Consider the following 21,330-nt stretch of genomic DNA (forward strand, 5'->3'; position numbering starts at 1 on the left):
CACACCGAGATCAGTGCTGGGGCTTTACATGTTCTACAGCTTCAGCAGTCATCTTCTTCACCCTCCTCATCCTTAGATCATTTTATTTTGCCAAAACTCAGCACTCAGCCTTCTGGAACACTTCTGAACTACACTGATGACTCTCTCTGCATCCTTCCAGATCTTTATGCTTTCTTGCCAAGAAAAAAAAAAAATCCCTGCCATTCTTGACACCTTATTCAGAGAAATGTTTTATTCAGCTCTTTCCCTTTGCTTTTGTTTTCTTTGGTAAAAAAAAACCCAGTCCAAAATAATTCAGTATCTTTTTGTCCCATGGTTCTCTGCATTTAGTTTCTTCTATTTATACTTCCAGTTCTGCTTGCTCCCATAGGATCTGTCTCCCATTTGATCTGGGTTGTTTGGTTTTTTTTGGAGGTTTTGTTTTGGCTTTGCAGAATTTAACTTTACAGTAGCCTGCTTGTGTCACTCTGTCAAATGAGACCAAGCTATGGTTTTTTTGGGCTGTGCATATAAAAAAGACTAACCCGGTTTTTACGTTGTTTCCGTATCTCACACCACAAATAGAGAGGATCTGTGACATCTCACACTGAAGCTCTTTCAGTGTTGCTATTTATACAGTCTTTTCAAACCAGACCAATAGATACACAGTCTTTTCAAACCACATCACAATTAGTCTTTGAGGCCAGATTAAAACTAATTTTACGATGGTTGATGTAGAACAAAGATCTGTATGACAGTAGTAAAACTGTTTAGCACTGAGAGATGGCAAGTGCTAAGGGAACAGCATTAAAAGATGTCTTAATATATTCCAGAGTAAGACATTACTCCTAAGCAGTAATTCTATAAGACAGTTCATGATCTCAAGAATTATGTGCTAGCAATGGTGCTGTTCAGCCTGAATTTACAGACCCTTCCAAAAACCAGGTGATTATTCACATTACAAAGCAGCAGAGTGAAGAGAACATATATCAATGGTCTCGAGTTACTCACCAGGCAGATGAACTCTGAAAAGACATCAGGGGTGGGCTTAAAGCATCTCCTTTTAGAGTGTGAACTGTCTGTGATGGCTGGGGCTGAGTCTCTGGCTGGGGCTGTGCCTGAGCCTGGCTGGGGTCCTGAGCGGGGTTGATCCATCGGCTCTGTCCCTGGCTCATCCACTTGCCCTGGATCCCCCACCGTGCCAGGTACAGCTTGCAAATGTCATAGTTCAGGGAGGAGTAATATAAAAGGTCCAGGATGAGCAAGATCACCACAAAAAAGCCATAGATCCACACTCCCAGCAGGGCGCTGTAGTTGCTGCGAGAGAAGAAACGGGACAACAAAAGGAGTTCTCTCTCTGGAATGGTCACTGGGTGATTTATCAAGGGGTGTGTTTTGTTAATTATATAATATATACCATTAATGACATATTAGATAATTAGATAAAATTATATACATTAGTATATTATTCTACAACTATATGATATATAATAATAGTAATATATTATATAGTATATATTCATATACTCTATATTATTCATATACTCTATATTATTCATATACTTTATATTATTCATATACTATTATAATATACTATCATATTACACGATTATAATATACTATTACATAGTACATATTAATGTATTATAAATTATTCATATACTATAGATTATGCATATATGATTATAATATATGATTATAATATACTACTATTGTATTGTAATATATTATTACATAGTATACATTAATATACTATAAATTATTAATATACTATAGGTTATAATATACTATAGATTATTATATATCTCTATATTATATATTATTATATATTATTATATATTAATATAGTAATATTACAGCTGTAGTTGCTGGGAAACAAACAAAACAAAACAAAACAACAAAAAAGTTATCTCTCAGTCATTGTGTTATTTTATCAAGGTTGTTTAATATATAATATATAATATATTTTATATATTACATATAAAATTAATTACATAATAGATTATATAATTAATATATCTTTTATATTATACATAGCTATATAATCTATAAATACATAAATATTAATATTAAATAGTATCCACAATATACTATATATTATTATTCTTATTCCCTAATATTGTATATTAGAGAGTATTATATCTCTATGTATTATTATATATTAATATAGTAATATCATAGCTGTAGTTGCTGAGAAAGAAAAAAGGTACAACAAAAAAAGTTCTCTCAGTCACTGTTTTATTTTATCAAGATTAACATATAATATCTAATATATATAAAATTAATTACATAATATATATAATTAATATGTGTTCTATATTATACATAGCTATATAATCTATAAATACATAAATATTAATATTAAAGAGTATTCATAATATACTATATGTTATTATTAATCTCTAATATTGTATATTAGAGATTACTATATCTCTATATATTATTATATGTTAATATAGTAATATTATATCTGTAGTTGCTGGGAAAGAAGAAAGGGAAGACAAATTATCTTTCAGTCACTGTGTTATTTTATCAAGGTTGTTTAATATATAATATAATACATGTTATATTATATATTACATAATTATATATTATACATAATATATGTTATATTATATATTACATATAAAATTAATTACCCAGTTAATACATATTCTATTATGTAATTAATTTTATATATATATTCTATATTATACATAGCTACATAATCTATAAATACATAAATATTAATATTAAATAGTATCCACAATATACTATATATTATTAATCTGTAATATTGTATATTAGAGATTATTATATCTATATATTATTACATATTAATATAGTAATATTATATCTGTAGTTGCTGGGAAAGAATAAGGGGACAACAAATTGTCTCTCAGTCACTGTGTTATTTTATCAAGGGTTTTTTGTTAATTATATAATATATAAAAATAATTATGTAATATAATACATAAATATACATATTATATAATCTATATTATTATACATTTTCATAAATATGTAAACATAAATATTAATAAATTAAATAGTATCTGTTAATATATATTATAAAATATAGTATATACTATTATATATTACTATATCTGTTATATATTATTATATAGTAATAGTGTAATATATCATATATATAATTATAGATAATGTATAGAACATAATTATCAATATATAAAATTCTATAATATATGGATGGAAACATTCACTGCTGACCTGCATCACAAACCATTTCTCTTACCAGATGTTTAATGTGCTTGAATTTGCTTTGGATATAATAATAATTACTACCAGATAAAGAAGATAACAGTAGAAATGTAGGATTTCAAGAGGGGCTGCTAAAGACCCTCAGTTTCCTGGTAATAAATTTAGGGATGGAGAACACTGATGAGATCATATTACACAATTCATTTCATGGGAAAATATGTACTACACTGAAATGAACATATTGGTGTAGTTATAAAGTGTATTTTTAGATAAAGGCCATGACAATTATCAGCTGCTGACATGGAGCTGTAAAGCTATGACAGGTGATTAAAGATATTAAGAGAAAGGGGGGGGAAACAGGAGGAAAAGGTATAAGGGGTCAAGAATTTGGAGACCAAAAAGGGGAAGAATTGCTAAAGCACTGCTGGAGCTCAAGTATTATTAAAAGAAAAGTGACTGTCAGGTGTAAATGCAGTTTGGATTGGGAACTGTGTGTGGGGAGGATGAGGTCAGAACAGAGCAGGAGAAATCTGGGTAAGAATGAGATTGATTTAAAAAAAAAAAAAGTACAAAGTATAAAGCAAAAAAAGGCTAATTTAGATCCATGAGCTAATGTGGAAGTACCTGTATCAGAGACTGTAAAAACAAGAGGGACATTAGTAAAAAATGCCCTTAGGAGGACAGTCTTAGAGACAAATTATATATCAAAGTCACAGGTGGACAACCCACAATCTCCATGGACCTGAACTCACATGAATCAAGAGAAACTTCTCCCTACTCAGAGAAACTTCGAGGGAAAAGTATTTTATCAGAACATTGATCAAAACTCAAGAAGAAGAAAGGCTGAGAATATTATAGATGCAAGCCAGAGAGATATTTTGACATTTTAAAAAACATGTCCCCAGCCTTTTTGGATCAAAACATTTCCAAGCCTCTGCTTTAAAAACTTTCACTTCCATTTCAGTGACTTTCATTGTATGCTTTTAAAAAAAAAAAAAAAAAAATCAGGATTTGAAATGAGAAATCAGATAAAAAAATCAGAATTTTAAGTTCTGTGTACAAGAATAGAATTAAAAAATTAAAAAAAAAAAATTAAAGTGTTAAAATATAAGAATTTAAAAAAAGGCAGTAAATTTGCAGGAGGATTGGAAGGACACAAAATATAAAGCTTCTGAAAACCCTTAACTCCAAAGTCTTTGCCTCTACTGCATTTGATCCGTAGTAAGAATGGAAATACTGGAAAACTTTTGTTTTGTTTTTTTTTCTTGGCAACAATTCGAGAGGCAGGAACACTTCTTACAGCTAAAATGATTTTTTTTTGGTGTGTTTTAGGTATTTAATTTCGACCATCAAAATTTTGATTAGTGAGAAATCAGAGGTATTTTGAGTGTTCCGATTTAAAGTGACAGTTCATTAATCACATTCATCTGCTCCTCCTAAATAACATCTGTTTCTCACAAGCCCAAAAATGAAAGGCTGCTTTATTTTAAATAACAGACAGTGGGACAACAGCACTATCAAAAGGGCCTTGTGAAAAATCACAGGCAAAAATAGTAAGTAGTAGGTTTAAGTACACAGAGGGAAATTCCATTCCTTGATGGTTTTTTCTGTTTCTCAAACCATTAACATGTAGAAAATGTTGATTTTGCTGATGGCTACTAATTATAGTAAAAATTGAAACTGTCCTGCAAATGATGATGTCTTAATTAGAAAATAAACAACCTTATTGAGAATAACAGTAAGACCAGAAACACAGAGGAGAAAAAACAGAGTAATTCATGGACCCATCAGAAAAGCTTAGGGGCTCATTATTTTAAGTCACCTTTCCTAGAAATAGGCTGATATATAGAATATACATGAACTAACCTCGATACAGAGCCCACTTGTGCAAATGGAAAGATCTGCTCTGACTTCAGGGAGCCTTGAACTGGGCTCTCTGAGAACAAGAAATACTTTTGCCATCCCTCTCCTCCTATTCCATCTACAGAATCCTGCTTGGAGTTCTCTACAATCCCTACACACAAATAAAAACACAGGTCCTTTTATTATTATTTTTAGCTCTATGATTCCTTCCATCTAATAATTCACTTTTCGAGGCGGATGACGAGCTGGTTATGACCAGGCTCTGTCTTTTTAGTAGATTTTGTTGGCTTTTATGAGCAGCACATTAGCAGAGAATAATTCACGTGGGAATTCAGGTTTGAAAACCAAACCAACAAATCAAAACAACTGTGAGCTGAATTCTACAGCTGCAGAATTTAAATGTGGGCAGATGGGCATGGAAAGGGTTCCTTTCCTTGTTCCCCTTAAATGGGGCTGTTGCTCCCAGTAGTAACAGTGAGTGTTGCCCCAAAGAAATGCAAGTTTATATTTTACCAAACCCCTTGGTACTTCTAGCATTGAGGAAACCAGTGTGGGTTTTGCATGTACACTTTAAATGTGATTTTTTTTTTTCCCCTTTTTTTCTGGACTAAAAGATAAGGGAAAAACACGGATACATTACATACTTCCATAACACAGTTCCAGTATCAGATTAAGGACCCCTAGAATAGTAGTACTACTGATAATCCAGCAAAACAGCCATGACAGAAAATCTGAGAGACTATGAAAACCAGATTCAAGTGAATATGTTTTTAAGAACAGTTAAACAACTTCTCAGACAGTTTTAAGGCATCACAGAACTTTTTTTGTCTGTTAGACATCATTTGTATTTCTGTATTTAATACTGAGAGAATTGTTCACATTAAAAATACTATAAAGAGATTAATCTGCACGATGGCAAAGACTTAGAAAACACTTTTGTTATAGTAATGGAAAACTGTAAATAAATGTGGCTTTAGTTGTATTGTGTGACTGCAGAAGACAAACACATCTTTTCAGCTGTGCCATGACAAGTCACTTCACTAATTTCTTCCCTCAACTGCATTAGAAAACAAGAAATTTATTTTGATGATCACAAGAATGGCTAAGGGGAAAAATAAACCAAATAATAATATTGAAATAAACCAAGCAATAATATTGAATCACTCTTCCCTGCAAACTATAATCCTTTTTTTTTTTTCAGTTCATTGCTATTCCCATATCCCGAATTATTCTCCCCTGCTACAGTACAATAGGTTTCATCAGGATTTTTTTTCAGTGGTGTGTGAAATTAGATCTAAACAAGAGCTGACTTTGTCACTGTAAACTGAACCCTGGATGTATCAGAATCCAAATAAAGTTTAGTTATTGTACTTGTTAAATAAAGTCAGAGTGTATTAAGTAAGAAGCTTCTTGCAGTGTTTGTAATGCAGGCCTGTAGGATTCACTCCTTTCTGCTCCTCCTAAAATTACCAGGGAGTTTTCTACCCATGCCACTGGGCTCAGGGTCTCACTACAGTGGTGGAGTCTTATGTAGGAAGAAGCAGCTCTTCATTTTCCTGGTCCTGACAGATTTATCAGAAATGAGGTTTCAGGGATTTACAAAAGGGCAATACCGGTTTCACTCTTGCACTTGTCTAAGCTACATCTCCAGAAGCTTTTTATGGCATTTAACATGATTTCACCTGCCTTTGTGGAAGATCACACGGAGCTAAAAGTCCCCAGGAAACTGTGGACTGAAGACTTTTAGGGTAAATATTCTGCAGGTGGTTCTCAACCATGAATCTTACAAAAAAAAAAAAAAATACAGAGGTACCTTTCTCCATCACAACTGAGTAAGATGAGTTGGGGGTTTTTTATGTGTGTGTGTGTGGTTTTTTTGTGTGGTTTCTTTTTTTTAATCTAAATGAAAACTAATATAAAACACTTTGCCCTCCACACTTCAGGTTGTTGGTGGAAGGAAGAGCAGAAGAGCCTTACCTTAGTAAGCTCTGCCCATGAGTAGCTGCTGGGATATTGGGAAAAGCCTGAAGTACTGACTTTCCACTTGTCTGAGCTGCATTTGGGCAGTAACAACCCGAGCTCTGAGAGGATTGAGGCTCTTTTTATCACCCTGAGCACGCAGCAGGTTTTGGCTCTGTCTGCCACTACGTGGTTTTTAAGGATGATAATGGTTTGCTGACTCCAAACTGGGCTGAACTGCACACAGGGAGTTCCAACTCCTGTTGTTACATCAGTATTCCAGCACCACAGTCTCCCAGGAGCCCTGCACCTGCTGCCACAGGAAGGAATGACAGGGCACAGACTGACTTTTGCACCACAGAAGAAAACACCAAAATCCCTGTTGTAAACAAAAAATCCCCAGCCTGGGACTCCAATTGTCTTTAATCTGCCCCTTCCTTGCCCCGGAGGAGCTGAACACCAGAGTAAAATGGCAGGGGAAAAGCAGATGAAGGAGAATTTGACCTGGGGGTTTACACCACATCACAGCTGCCCTCTGCACCAAAAGAAATCACAGCAGATCAGAGGCCTGAATGTCAAATACCAAACAGGGACCAGACCACAAGTGAAGGTTTTGTCCCTGTAAATACCTAATCAGTACCAAAGATCTACTTTCTACTTACCAGTTCTTCAGGAAAGAAGAGTGCTGACATTTATCTTGGAGGACAGCCCCCAGCAGCACATGGAAGTATCCCAGGTAACAGGCAAGGAGACCACACAACACTGGTATATAAGCAAATACATTCTGTTCCCCAAGGTCAGCGATTTGTTACAAGGGATTTATACTCAAAACATCACAGATTCAAAATAGTGCACTTGGGCTGATATGGAAAATGTCAACTCACTCCCTCTCTCTCCCCTACGAACAGCTTTGGGGTTTATTTTTACTGATGTACATTTAAACATAGTTCAGATCAAATTAGGGTCAGGGAAGAGACATTGGTAACTTTTAGATGTAACATTATATCTGTTACATTTATATGCAACTTTTACATATGTGCTCTCCTTGCAATGTTTACAGCCCACATCAAAGCAAGGCAGGCAAAGCTGAAATATCCTTTCTTTCAAGGAAGCAAAAACGTTTCAGTAATGTTTTCCTGTCGATGCAATTATTCTGATTGCTCCCATCATTAAATGCACCTGAGACCACGTGATTAGACCAGGACCAGTTTGGTGAGGAGAACTGTAAAACTCATGTACTTACTTATGCATGTATCCATCTGCACTCCCCGTTAAGTTCATCTGCATGACAGTTTGGAATTCTGTCTCATTGCAGCAGTATTTAAACACTGTGTTGTTATGGTGACAGCAGAAGATGTAGGATTTATTGTCAGAGAGACGGGGGCAGTGAAACCCAAAGTGGTAGCGACCTTTGTAGTCCGTGTAGGGCTCGCAGACCCGAAAATGTGCAGACAACACTGGAAAACCAAGAACAACATCGGCCCTGTGAGTCACTCGTGGCAGCTGTGTGTTATCAGTAACAGTTTTTCAGGCTTAAACAGTCGGGTTTTGATTTCTGAAAAACATTACTACCTCAGAGCTTTCGGCATCGTAACATTTAGTACGTAAAGACCACAATATTTAGGCTCTTGTATTTTGAATCTTGTTGTTTCTGACTAGCGTTGTTTAAGGGAAGAGGAGAAGTGCCCTCTGTGCTTAGAGGCACAAAAATATTTAGGGAAACATTTTCATTTTGCTGTTCTAAATATAGGGATACCCATAACGCTCCATGATGTCCATGTCTGGTTCTCCTGGGATGACTTAATAAAAACAAAAGGTCTATATAGAAACTGCAATAAAAGTTTGCTGGCACCTGGTTTACAGTCACCAGTCCTGACAGAAAACATCTTCTCTATTGTAAAGGTCATTCTTTGATATGGATTAGTCTGTCAGAAACAGTAATTAGGAACAGCATAACAGATCTGAACAACTCTCAATTTGCAAATAGACAGAACTAATAACAATACCTTTAAAATACTATAATACCTGTAAAATACTACTAATAACACCTTCATAGGTGTTCCTGAGAGTTCTTACATTTCTCCTTTAATAATTTCTCAATTAAAGAGTTTATTACAGCTCTGGAAACACTTTTTTACAGCAGTATGTCACTGATTTCACCATCACTTTTACTGGTGAGGGGGGAAAAAAACCCTCTCCATACATTTCTTTTCCAAAATGTAGTTCCATAAGCAACCACATGAGACCTCCTGGTTGATGTGAAAAGTCTTCCAAGAGACAATATTTAGTTCCACGTTATGCCAACATTTTAACTCATTCATAATTTGTGTTATTAGGCCTTATATCATCATTTATAGCACATTTACCATACACACACCCCAAAGGGTTAAACTCTGAGGAAGTGTGGAAGTCTCTTAGCAGTGAAATGCTTTTACCCTAGAGTAGAGTAGAGAGCAGAGTCCCAGCCATGCTGTGGGCAGTGCAGTTCATAAGGTCACACCAATTAGCAAAGGATATTCACTTCAGACTGACAGAATTAACCCCTGTAATTTGGTGTATGATTTTTCCATCAGTTTTACCAGCACAAGAGGTTACAGATAATGACTTGCATGGATTTAGCTTAACTGTGCTGTATCCCACAGTCCCTGTTGATCTGTAATTGCATCTTATCTGCCTAATCCTCATTTCTTCCTATATTGCTTTAAAAAATTCCTAATGCTTTTGTTTCTCAAATTTATAAAATATATTAATTTCAGGATACATTTTCAGGATTGTGACAGTGGAGGTGACTTTTTTATTTCTGTGTATAGGGGGAGCCTAGAACAAAAAAATAAACTGAAACAAGGTAACTTGTAGTACCCTCTGAGTCAAAAAGCATCCCCTTTAAGCATTTAATATTTATATATATGTGTGTGTGTGCACACATACCTGGCATCATTCAACAAAAGAAGAAACCCTTTTGTAGATTAATTCAGTCAGGAACTGAAAGTGCTGTTTCTAAAGGAACACAGATGTTGAGAAAAGTAATTACATATTTTGCCCTCCCTGGGAAAACGTTGTGTTCCAGATGAAATTGGCCTCTGGTCCTGTCACTGGGTTTTACCACTCACAAGTTTTGCTTGCTCTTCACTGCAAAGTGTTTTACTTAAGAGCACGTGTGAAAGTTTCCCCTGATCCCTAAGTGGTTCCTTTGCCCATTTAAAAAGGAAAACAAACTTTCCTGGGAATAAAACCTGAGGGAAGTATGATTACAGACTGAAGGGAGAATTAAGATAACGTCAGGTCACAGGAGGAGGGGTGTCTGTAATAAGATGCAGTCCTAGGCACATCCTTAAATAGTAAAATGTGTGTCAGTGATTAAAATAAATGCACAAATACGAGCGTAATGTGATGATTAAATTACATTCTGAACTCGGGAGTCAGTGTGTGGTGCATTAATCCTGGTAGGCAGCTGCTTGTCACTCCCCCTCTCCCTGTGAGGGAAAAGTGAGAAAACTCATGGGTCATTTAACAAATGAGTAAGAAAAAACCCCACAGCAGCATCAGCAAGTACCTGGTGCACTCTGAAAGAACTTTATCAACTTCTTGTAATCTGTGTAAGTTCACCTGCTGTCTGTGCTTCTCTGTGAATCAGAAAGCCAATAAACAATGTGTGATTTTTTCTTTAAGTATTTTTCCTGAAAATAACTTTGCTTAAATCCTGAGGATTAAAGAACCTTATTTCTATAGAAATACTTCAGCTACAAGTATTGTACCTGAAAGGCTCTTAAACTGTCTGTTTCTGGAGTTCTCCTGTGCAAATTCTCATACTATTTTTGAGAACTGTTATTGAACAGGTAACTGATATAGAAGCTCCTATCTCTGTTCCTACTGATTTCCAGAGGATAGTGTGTCATGTTTCAAAGATTTAAGCTCATCTTAAGGTTTATCTGCTCTGCCTTAAAAGGTATACAGCCAGAATACAACAAACTGCTGCTTCCCTCTCTGTTCACAGTTAGAGATCTGGGCAAAACTGATCACATTTTAAATTTAGCCACTAAATTCTTCAAGCCCTGAGACTTTTGAGAAGGGCTGGTCTTTCTCAGCTTTCCACTTGGATCCACAGAAATATTCCTGTGTGTGCATTTTAACACATATTAATTTGCTGGGTGGACGTTCATTTCCAACTTCAAAGAAAAAATAACCTGTCAGTCTTTGGCTTGTTCCTGTAAGCCTTGCTGCCCTCCCTGATTTCATAAATGTGTTTCAGTGCACTAAATGACTAAGTATTAACATTGTTCAGGGGGCTTCTCTATCACTTGTGCCCTTACTTCTGTTCCACTTGTGGAGCCAGTGAAAGTCATGCTTCTAATTGTTAAGTGGGGTTTTCAGCCATTCCTACAGATTTCAGTGGGAATCTTGGGATACCAAAGACTTGGATTTACAGACAAAAAGTCTGTAAATCTGGGGAAGTCAAATGGAGCCTTGCCATTCGATTTTCACTTCAGCTCAGGTTAAAAATGGTGTTCATATCACTCCAGTGAGAGCAGCATCCTTTTTTTGACCCCTGCCATTCTCACTGCACAAAGCCAGGAGTTTTCTTTTATGGAAGCTGATCTGTCTTGGGAAAAAAAAAAAAAAAAAACAAATTCCATTGGCTGGCTGCAAAATGATAATAAATTTCCTCCTGTAAAACGTGTGTGAGTTAGCAATGACCTAAACCCATCCCTACAGATGTCAGCAGCAAAATTCCCCAAGGAGCAGAGTTTGGCTGCCAAGAAAGGCTTGTGATGATTTCAAATTAAGCCTCTACTCTACACGCTCATAATGGATGTCAGATAATAAAACACTTACAGCCAAGGAGCAACAGGAAGATACACATTTAGAAAGCCAATAGTTATCAATGTTAATAGATAAATTATGTAAGAAAAGCTATATGTAATTTGTTTCAAATAAACATATTGAATGCAATATGTTATTACCCAGAGGCAATACTTTTCTTCTAAAGGGAAAAAAATATATCAGAACACTGGCTTTATTGTCTGGGCTTGAGGGAATAAAGGTGTATTATACCAGGGGCTGAATACATCTGTTTGCACACATGATGTTATTACAGTGTCCCATTCAACCTCAACACAGGTAAATAGAACACAGGTAAATATTTCTATCACTTTGAGGAAAAGAGTGGGAGAAGTGGGATCTCAGGATGTCTCTATTAGAAGTCCCCTATAAAGAGTGGCAAAGGTATGAAAACTTAAAAATCAACAGAGGAGACTGGAGCAGCTGGCAAAGTTTTGTGACGTTTGATCACTTCATTGAAGTGTTCTTTGCAATTTACTTCATTCAGGCACCACAGAAACAGATTTTTGAAATTATTTTAGCCTAGAAAACAACAAAGAAGCTGCTACAACCCCTGTGCCTGATCCCAGTCCACAGGAGGAGGAGGGCAGATACACAACTAGGGATGCACTACCATACAAAGGGATTATCACTGCAAGGACTGAAGGAAAACAATGTTTTCAGATGAGAAGTAGCGTGGTTGATAATATTCTAACATTTTAGCAAAAGGACTGTGTCATTTACAGCTAAATGACAAACTATCATTAGCAAGAATCAACTTGGACACTGCAAACAAGCAGTGGGCAACAAAATGCTTGAGATAACTGATAATAAAGTCCTTACACAGACAGAGCAGGAATAATTTTCACCAGAACACAAGGACACTTTAATGCACATGATGCCTGGTAAAGTTTTAAGTATGGTGGTCAGGGATGGGATGTAGTACAAAGGGAAAAAGAGCAGGGATAGAAAAAAAAAATCCCTTTGGATTTAAAACTGCTTCAAGGATGGAGGATAAAAGACATTGAACTGCAAGTTAAAAACCTGTAGGATCAAATCTATTTGGACTAAGAAGCTTTTTAATTTTTTTTTTTTTAATATTCATTCATAATTACAGAAAACCTTAATGTCATAAATAACTTCTGAAGAACAAATGCAATAAATAACCAGAGCACTTGACTCATTCTCAAGCTAAAAGCTGACACATTTCTGCACAAATCCATTCTGTGGCTTATTTATTATTTAATTAGCAATCCATCTGATCCTGTTTTGCAGGAAGTCCATATTAATTTGCAACTATTTTTTTCCCTGTGGCACACACCAGTAAAAGAGAAAGTATCAAAAGTTACCTGCTGACAAGAGTAAGGAGAGCAGAACCATCAGCACATTCAGGGACTGTCGACCACAACTTGTCATCGTTGGCTTTCATTGGTCCATTAGAAAATCACCTGTTTGACAAGAAGCAAAAATCACATTTAAGTGTCTGTTTCATCTGCTTTTCATGGTTCAAACTTTTACTTCCCCACAAAGGTTTGGTAAAATGAGATGGCTTTGGACAGTAAGAAAAAAACCCAAAACCATCCATATAATTTCTCTGGACTTAGAAGTGAAATAAATTTTCCTTTGTACGATTTCATTAAAACTCCTTTCTCATTTCACCACGAATATAAACAACTGTTTACTTCCTTTCCATTAACCCAGAGTGGAGATGAATCACACAAAGCCTTTATTGGATATTCACACCTCCCCTGTAATCTGCACTCAGCAAAAGTGTGCTGCTTTCCCTGTCACAGGAATGGGCTCTTGTATGAAGCCTCTAAGGACCAGAAACACAGAAACAATACAAAAATAAATTGGCTGCTCTGAAAGCCAATCTGTTTTACCCCATTAGAGGGTGCAGTCGCTCAGAAAGTGGGTCAAGCAACTGAGATGGTTGGAAACACTTAAAAAAGAAAAAAAGTCTGTTCATTAGAATCACAGCATTTCATGGGATTGTTATTTCTTGGTTTTTTTCCTAGAAAGAGGAGTGAGAAGTGGTCTGGTTTGGCTGGCAAAAATCCTAATATCCTAAAAAGGATCCTCACAGCTGGGTGAGGCCAAACACATCTTGTTCCACATTAATTCAGCATCACCTGCTGCACACTCAACAGCTCCAACAGAGATTCTGCCCCAAAGTAAGTGCTCTCACCAACATGGGAAGGATTGGGTGGTGCCCAATCTTGTTGTCACAACCTTGGATGTATGAACTCTTCATCCTGACCTCACACTGACATTAACAAATAGGTAATTTATAAACAGAATAAACAGGTGATTAATAATATAAATAAAATTAATAACACAACATAAAATAAAGAGGTAATTTATTGGTTTGTACAAGAACACTGGGAGCTCGGGCTACAGACCTAAAATAAAATATAATTTTAGTTATATTATTAATACCCTATTTATTTCAGTTATATTATTAATCCCCTACTTATTTATTATTTGTTATTATATTATTAATCCCCTATTATTCAACAGTAAGACAGGTTGTCCTGAGGACAGCTGGCTTCTGGAGCTCGTAGAAAGAGATAAGAATCTGAACAGTCCCCCTGTAATCCAGAAGGAAACAGTCAGTGACCTACTGAGCTGCTTGGATCCACACAAGTCTATGGGAGCAGATGGGATCCACCCCAGGGTGGTGAGGGAGCTGGCGGAAGAGCTCACCAAGCCTCTCTCCATCATTTCCCAGCAGCCCTGGCTCACTGGGGAGGTCTCAGATGGTTGGAAGTTGGTGAGTGTCACACCAATCCACAAAAAGGGCCAGAAGGAGGACCCAGGAAACTCCAGGTCTGTCAGCCTGAGCTCAGTGCCTGGCAAGGTTCTGGAGCAGATCATCCTGGGTGCAATCACACAGCACCTACAGGATGGACAAGGGATCAGACCCAGCCAGCACGGGTTTAGGAAGGGCAGGTCCTGTCTTACCAACCTGAGCTCCTTTTATGACCAGGTGACCCCCTGGTGGATGAGGGGAAGGCTGTGGATGTGTCTGCCTGGACTTCAGCAAAGCCTTTGACACCTTCTCCCACAGCATTCCCTGAAAAAGCTGCAGCCATGGCTTGGACAGGGTCACTCTGTGCTGGGTCAGGAACTGGCTGATGGCTGGGCCCAGAGAGTGCTGGGGATGGAGCTGTGTCCAGCTGGGATCCAGTCACCAGTGGTGTCCCCCAGGGATCAGAGTTTGGCCCAGTCCTGTTTCATATCTTTACTGATGATTTAGATGAGGGGATTGAGTCCCACCATCAGCAAATCTGCAGATGACACCAAGCTGGGGGGGAGTTGATCAGCTGGAAGGCAGGAGGGCTCTGCAGAGGGACCTGCACAGGCTGGAGAGTTGGGCTGATTCCAAGGGGATGAGGTTCAACCAGGCCAAGGGCCGGGTCCTGCACTTTGGCCACAACAACCCCCGGCAGCTCCAGGCTGGGCCAGAGGGGCTGGAGAGCAGCCAGGCAGGAAGGGAGCTGGGAGTGGGGATGGACAGGGAGCTGAACAGGAGCCAGAGTGTGCCCAGGTGGCCACGAAGGCCAATGGATCCTGGCCTGGATCAGGAACAGTGTGGCAGCAGGACCAGGGAAGTGACTCTTCCTCTGGACTCAGCACTGGTGAGGCCACCCCTGGAGTGCTGTGTCCAGTTCTGGGCCCTCAGCTCAGGAAGGACATTGAGGGGCTGGAGCAGGTCCAGAGGAGAGCAACGAGGCTGGGGAAGGGACTGGAACACAAGTGCTGTGAGGAGAGGCTGAGGGAGCTGGGGGGGCTCAGCCTGGAGAAGAGGAGGCTCAGGGGAGACCTCCTCACTCTCTGCAACTCCCTGACAGGAGGTTGTAGCCGGGGGGGGGGTTGGTCTCTTTGCCCAGGCAACCATCAGCAAGACAAGAGGGCTCGGGCTTCAGCTGTGCCAGGGGAGGTTTAGATTAGATATTAGAAAGAACTTCTTTGCAGAGAGGGTGCTCAGCCATTGGAATGGGCTGCCCAGGGAAGTGGTGGATTCTCCGTCCCTGGAGGTTTTTAAAAAGAGACTGGATGTGGCATCTGTGCCATGGTCTAGCAACTGCAGTGGTAGCGGATCAAGGGTTGGACTTGATGATCTCGGAGGTCCCTTCCAACCCAGCTGATTCTATGATTCTATGATTCTATTTATTTCAGTTATATTATTAATCCCCTATTTATTTCAGTTATATTATTAATCCCCTATTTATTTCAGTTATAAATAGGTGATTAACGATATAAATAAAATTAAAAATCAAATCTAAAATAAAGAGGTAATTTATTGGTTTGGACACTGGGAGATTGGGCTACACACCACATGGTGTTACTGCAAGGTGGTGTGGTGAGTCTAATTCTTGGGTTGTTAACATCATTCTAAGGTATTTAAAAAAAAAAAGGAAGGAAAATGGCAATTTATGTAAAAAATTCCACTGCTTCTGACAGCTCAAGAGACACATTTTGTTGACTGTTTATGAAATAAGTGCTGGATTATATAAATATGTAGTTTACTAGTAAGGGTCTACTAGAATGTACTGAATCAGATTAAAACACCAAGACAATTGCACCTGATGTAACAAAAGGGGAGGGGGGTGAAAATTAATGTATCAGGAGTAACTAAATCCTGAGTACCACAGATGGATAATGGAGGGGAGACACAGAGCTGTGTGCAAAGTGCTGAGAGGCCAAAGATTTCTCCCACAAAATGCCATGTGTGGCACAAGCAGATCCACTAAAAAGTCATCTTGGCATGTGAAAAACAGAGCACAGACCTAAAAACTTTTGTACAAGAAAACATGATAGTTTACACTGTTATCTGCAAGCCAAACCACTGCATTGTAACCTTACAGTAACTTTTCAAGGGAAAAACAGTTAGAAACCGTAACACTGTGAGGAGAATATGAAAGTGCAATGAACTGTGAATGCTAATTAAAAATACTTCTCATCAGTACTGTTTGAAAAAGCTGCCACCTTTTTTTCCAGAAGGAATATCATATTAATTAAAACATTGAGCAGACCTAAAGTTGGAATTGCATTAAAAAAAAACCAAAAAACAATATTGAATATAAGCCATAGGTTGAGAATGTAGGAGTCTGACCAAGAAAAACAGCTACAGAGAACACGCTATTGCCAATATTGATAGCAATAAAAGGGTAGGATATTTTCCTGAGTGAACCAAAGCTGTAGGAATTCTGGTAGTGATTCATTACTAAGGCAAATCTTGGCTTTTGTAGCAGTTAATTAAAAAGAGATCAATAAGCACTCCTGTTGTGTATCTGGGAAGACAAAGATGTTTGGTATAGCTGAGACTATTAAATATTTCCAGATCAAGAGTCATTTAGGATGACACTAATGAGTTGATACTAAGGTTCCTAATTTGATATTTGCAAATCCGTGTAATTTGTATCCAGTTATTTCAGCAGAGCTGGATGGGGAACATGGAAATCACTTTTTCAACTTTTTGGGAAACAAGGGCAGCTGTCAGAGATCCTGAAGAAACCTAAGAACCTTTTCAGAAGTAAACGAGATAATCCAGGTAAATTACAAGCATGATGTAGATCTAGAGAAATTTAATGGAATGGTTAATACAGAATCCAATTAATAAATAATTAAGGAGAGTAATATAATTAATATGTATCACTCTGGCCTTATGGTAAAGTTAACTTATTTCTCTCTGGGTTGTTGATTAAAGTAAATTAAAGATAGTTATAGTATAGTAGGTGTCTGTAAAATATCTCACTTAGTAGCATGAATTTGAGCAGGCAGTGAGAATGAGGAAAAAAACCCCACATCAGTTATGGAAGACTAGCTCAGATTGGAAATCAGATGCACATTTTTTGGAAGGCACAGTCTTGTTAGTAATTGAGTACATCCAGCCTTACTGGCAATTTCTTAATCAGCGCTGTAGGTAGAAATCTAGAAGGGAAAAATTTATTTCAATTACGTCCAACAGAACTGGCAACAATGAAACTGGCATTTTAATCCAAAATCATGGGATGCTTGTGTTTTCTGTCGGCTGGGAAATCAGAGGGAGGGACTAAAACCCGAGAGACCCACACACCAGTGGCCAGGAGAATCTGTGTAAATAAATGCATGTACACATCTATCCATATTTGTGACAGCAGGGAAACGCTCCAGTTTTAGAACTGCTGTTTCAGTGATCATTACACTGAATAGGAGCATTTTTGGGAGGGTAAAATATAACTAACTGTTCACTTGTTGACTGTTCTGAGGGTTTCTTTACATGCTGCTGCCTGGCTAAAGCAGTCATGTTTTGTGCAGTAGCAGGAGGATGTCTCTCAGCTGTCAGAGCTGGAAGAGATGGGCAGGAGAACTGGTGACATGGTAAAAGGAAAAGCCTAGATCACACAAAGTATTTCCTGATGTTAGGCCATGGAATAGAGAGGGTAGAAACATGGTAATCAGCAGTGATCTAGCTGAATATTTATTTATTGTTATTTTTAAGCAGCTCCATAGTACTTAGTTGCCAAATGGGGTTAAAACCTGACACGTGTCCCCTGCGAAACAGAAGAAATGGTCCTCACTCGTGTGTTTTAATTTTTTTGGCTATCTTGTCATGGAATAAGGATTATGTTCAGAATATTGCTTTCCCTCACAGAAGATGCAGCAGTGAAAGATTCAAAAAGGGAGCAACACTCAAAGGAAAGGTGCTGTAAAATCATGATGAAGGAGAGCAGACATTAAAGGGAGACAGAGCAGGTGGGTGGCTTTTTAAAGTTTCTGCTGATGAAGAGCCTGTGACTGAACTGCAACTTCTGATCTCACCCCCCAGCACAAGAGCTGAACTGGTTTGCCTTTAACCTCCCTCCTCACCATGGCCTTTGGGTGCAGAAACCATACAGATATATCAGATCATTATGCAGATTTTACTTCTCACTTCCACACTGTGACATTTCAGCTCTTACTCTGCTCCTACATCCACTGCTTTGGTTATCCCTGTAGCTCTATCTAGCTGTCTTCTCTTGAAGGGAATCAGTGAATCACTGGAAAGAAAAGCTGCCAAGAGAAACAACCATTTTATGAGGTAAGATTTTGATGTAGAAATTATTTTCCCCTGACTCTGAAGGAGAAGAAAAGCCATGTTTGGAAGAGATGTTTGAAAAACAATGCACATTTTGTATTTTTTTTTTGGTTGTTAGAAAGAACAAAGGGAGATAGCAAAAGAAGTTATTAAATACATCAGCACTGCCTCACAAGTTTGTTCTCTGCAGAGACAGAAAATGGGGTGATTCAAGAGAACATTAACCCATCTTCCTGCCACAGATTAGGTCCACCTAACCCATTCTTAGCAGAAGTTCACAGAATGACCACCACCAAAGTGGTTTTCTAACCTTCTCAGACAATTCCCTAGAGCATTTCTCCAACCTAGAAAGCTTTCCCCATGTCTAAACTGCAGCTCCTTTGCTTGATTCAAGCCCATCCCATCCCCAGTGGAGCTGGAGAGTGATTTACGTGCTGGTACATTGGTTACACCTCTGCACCAGTCTTTAATTAACACACACAAGTGCTATCACATCTTCACTCACTCTTTTCTTACACTAAAAACTTATACTTGTTGCAAACTTTCCTTAAAACCCCCTCTAGTTCCACCTCTATACCTCCTCTTGTATCTGCCTCTAAACTTCATGGGCAAGGCTGTGCCTGGAACTTCAGTGTCATTTTGGTTCCTGTTGTTTATTCTTCCTTAGTGCCCCCAAAAGTCCTAATAAACATCCCAACAGCTGCCAGCTCTTCCAAGGGAAATGAAAACACAGCATTGCAAGGTGCAGATAACCACAGAGCTCCTGCTAATTCACACAGTTGACTCAAAAGATAAACAGGTTATTCCTGGAGAGGAACATCTACACACAGACAAAACTATACAGGTAAAAATGTGCCACCACATGGGACATGACTGATGTCCAGCAATCCTTCCCACTTCTTCCTCCAGTCTTTTGGAACATCTTTCACAGATTAAATGATACCTGGAAAAGCTCTGGTTGCCATAGTCCCTTATTTATTACCCACCCTCCTTCTGGACAACATCCTCACTAACCATAGACACATGTTTAGTTTTGCTGAACTTCCTACACCTTTGGGACAAAGAGGGTCAAAGCAGCAGGGAAGTGGCCTCCTCTCAACCTGTTTGCTCATCTGGAGGCAACAGAAAACACTGGTTGATTGTGGCAGCACTGGGGGAATGAATAACACATCACAGTGCTTGAGAAAGCTGTTCAAAATCAGATGGAAAATAAAAGGCTGTGATCCAAACCTAACTCCTAGTCCAGCTCTGTTCACTTCTCACATTAAAGCAGGCTTAAAAATGCATCCAGTATGTGTTCATGGACACTATTACAACAAAATTACAGCCTTATTACAAAGGAAGCAACAGAACTGGCATGAAAGAAAACCTGATTACTAAGAAAACATGTGGTTTCACACTGCAATAACCTCAAGAAAATGTTTATGAGAAACAGACACCAGTTTTCAGCTCGAAACAACTGAAACAACCTATGAAAAGGAACTGGTGATAGAAAACCTTTTGAATTGTAATGAAGCACTAACTTTACTCAGCATCTCTTCCTTAAAAACATCTTACTGCACATATGCTTTAATTTAAGCATGTGTGAGTCTCTACACAACCACAGATAAAGCATTTGCAGTCAGGGTTTTAGTGTTGCTAGAGATGAGCAAATTTACATTACGCTACCTCAGACATGAAATTCTTCCCTTCTATTTTATAAATTTTGAAACTGAAAATATGAACTACTCTGTTTTATTTCCCACCCCCATGTTTACTATTTCCCACAGCTTTTTTCTGAACAGCTACGAAGAGACAACACCCATGAATCCTAAAAAATAAAGCTCTTAAGTACAGCCTGAAGACCATCCTGTGAACTTCAAGCTGTTGTTAAGAGGCCAAGAAACCTGTCCAAAGGGACACTCATTCACCTCCTGCCTCTTTTAGCCCTTCCCCATTTCACCCACACCTCTGGTGAGCTGTTGGGACCTGTCCCACACCCACATCACGAGCATCCAGACTGGAAATGGATTTTAGCAGTTCCTACCCTGGGTATGATGAGCAGCAGAATCTGACACAGAAGTTAAGGGATCCCTTTATTACAGGAGGATTAATTTCAGAGAATCAGTGGCGCACTCAGACCTTATAATCACAAAATTTAACTGATGAGGAACCTCCCTATGGTAGCACAAAATCTTCGTTGACAGCCGAATTCCAAACTGTCTGCACAGCACAGCTAAAGATATTAAAGATATTACCATAATGCAAATAAACTCCAGCTAATCAAATTCTTGCTGTGATTCATTATGTACTTGCATTTGTTAGGCTAAGTGTTTGATTTCCCAGATCTATTGCTGATGAAGGTCAGGGAATTTTAGATTGTTGTCCATCTGACAATTGGCCCTTCACTGCGTACATGAGATTTTTTTTAGGGAAAAATACCTCAATTACTTTGGGGAGACAGTCAG

At 38.1% G+C, this 21,330-nt stretch overlaps 1 protein-coding gene across 6 annotated transcripts in view; it reads right to left on the reverse strand.

Annotated features, from left to right (window-relative positions):
- Nucleotides 1-21,330, reverse strand: part of SHISAL1 (shisa like 1) — a 237,284-nt gene that overhangs the window by 25,726 nt on the left and 190,228 nt on the right. For all 6 annotated transcript variants that reach the window (XM_032688697.1, XM_032688696.1, XM_032688694.1 and 3 more), the window contains 3 exons: nucleotides 13,170-13,268; nucleotides 8,246-8,459; nucleotides 991-1,296 (listed from right to left, as the gene is read on the reverse strand). In XM_032688697.1, the coding sequence (XP_032544588.1) occupies nucleotides 991-1,296; nucleotides 8,246-8,459; nucleotides 13,170-13,236 (587 nt within the window). In that variant the 5' untranslated portion in view covers nucleotides 13,237-13,268. The remainder of the gene's footprint in view (nucleotides 1-990; nucleotides 1,297-8,245; nucleotides 8,460-13,169; nucleotides 13,269-21,330) is intronic.

The sequence above is a fragment of the Chiroxiphia lanceolata genome, chromosome 5, assembly GCF_009829145.1.
Source record: "Chiroxiphia lanceolata isolate bChiLan1 chromosome 5, bChiLan1.pri, whole genome shotgun sequence".
NCBI classification, from domain to species: Eukaryota; Metazoa; Chordata; class Aves; order Passeriformes; family Pipridae; genus Chiroxiphia; species Chiroxiphia lanceolata.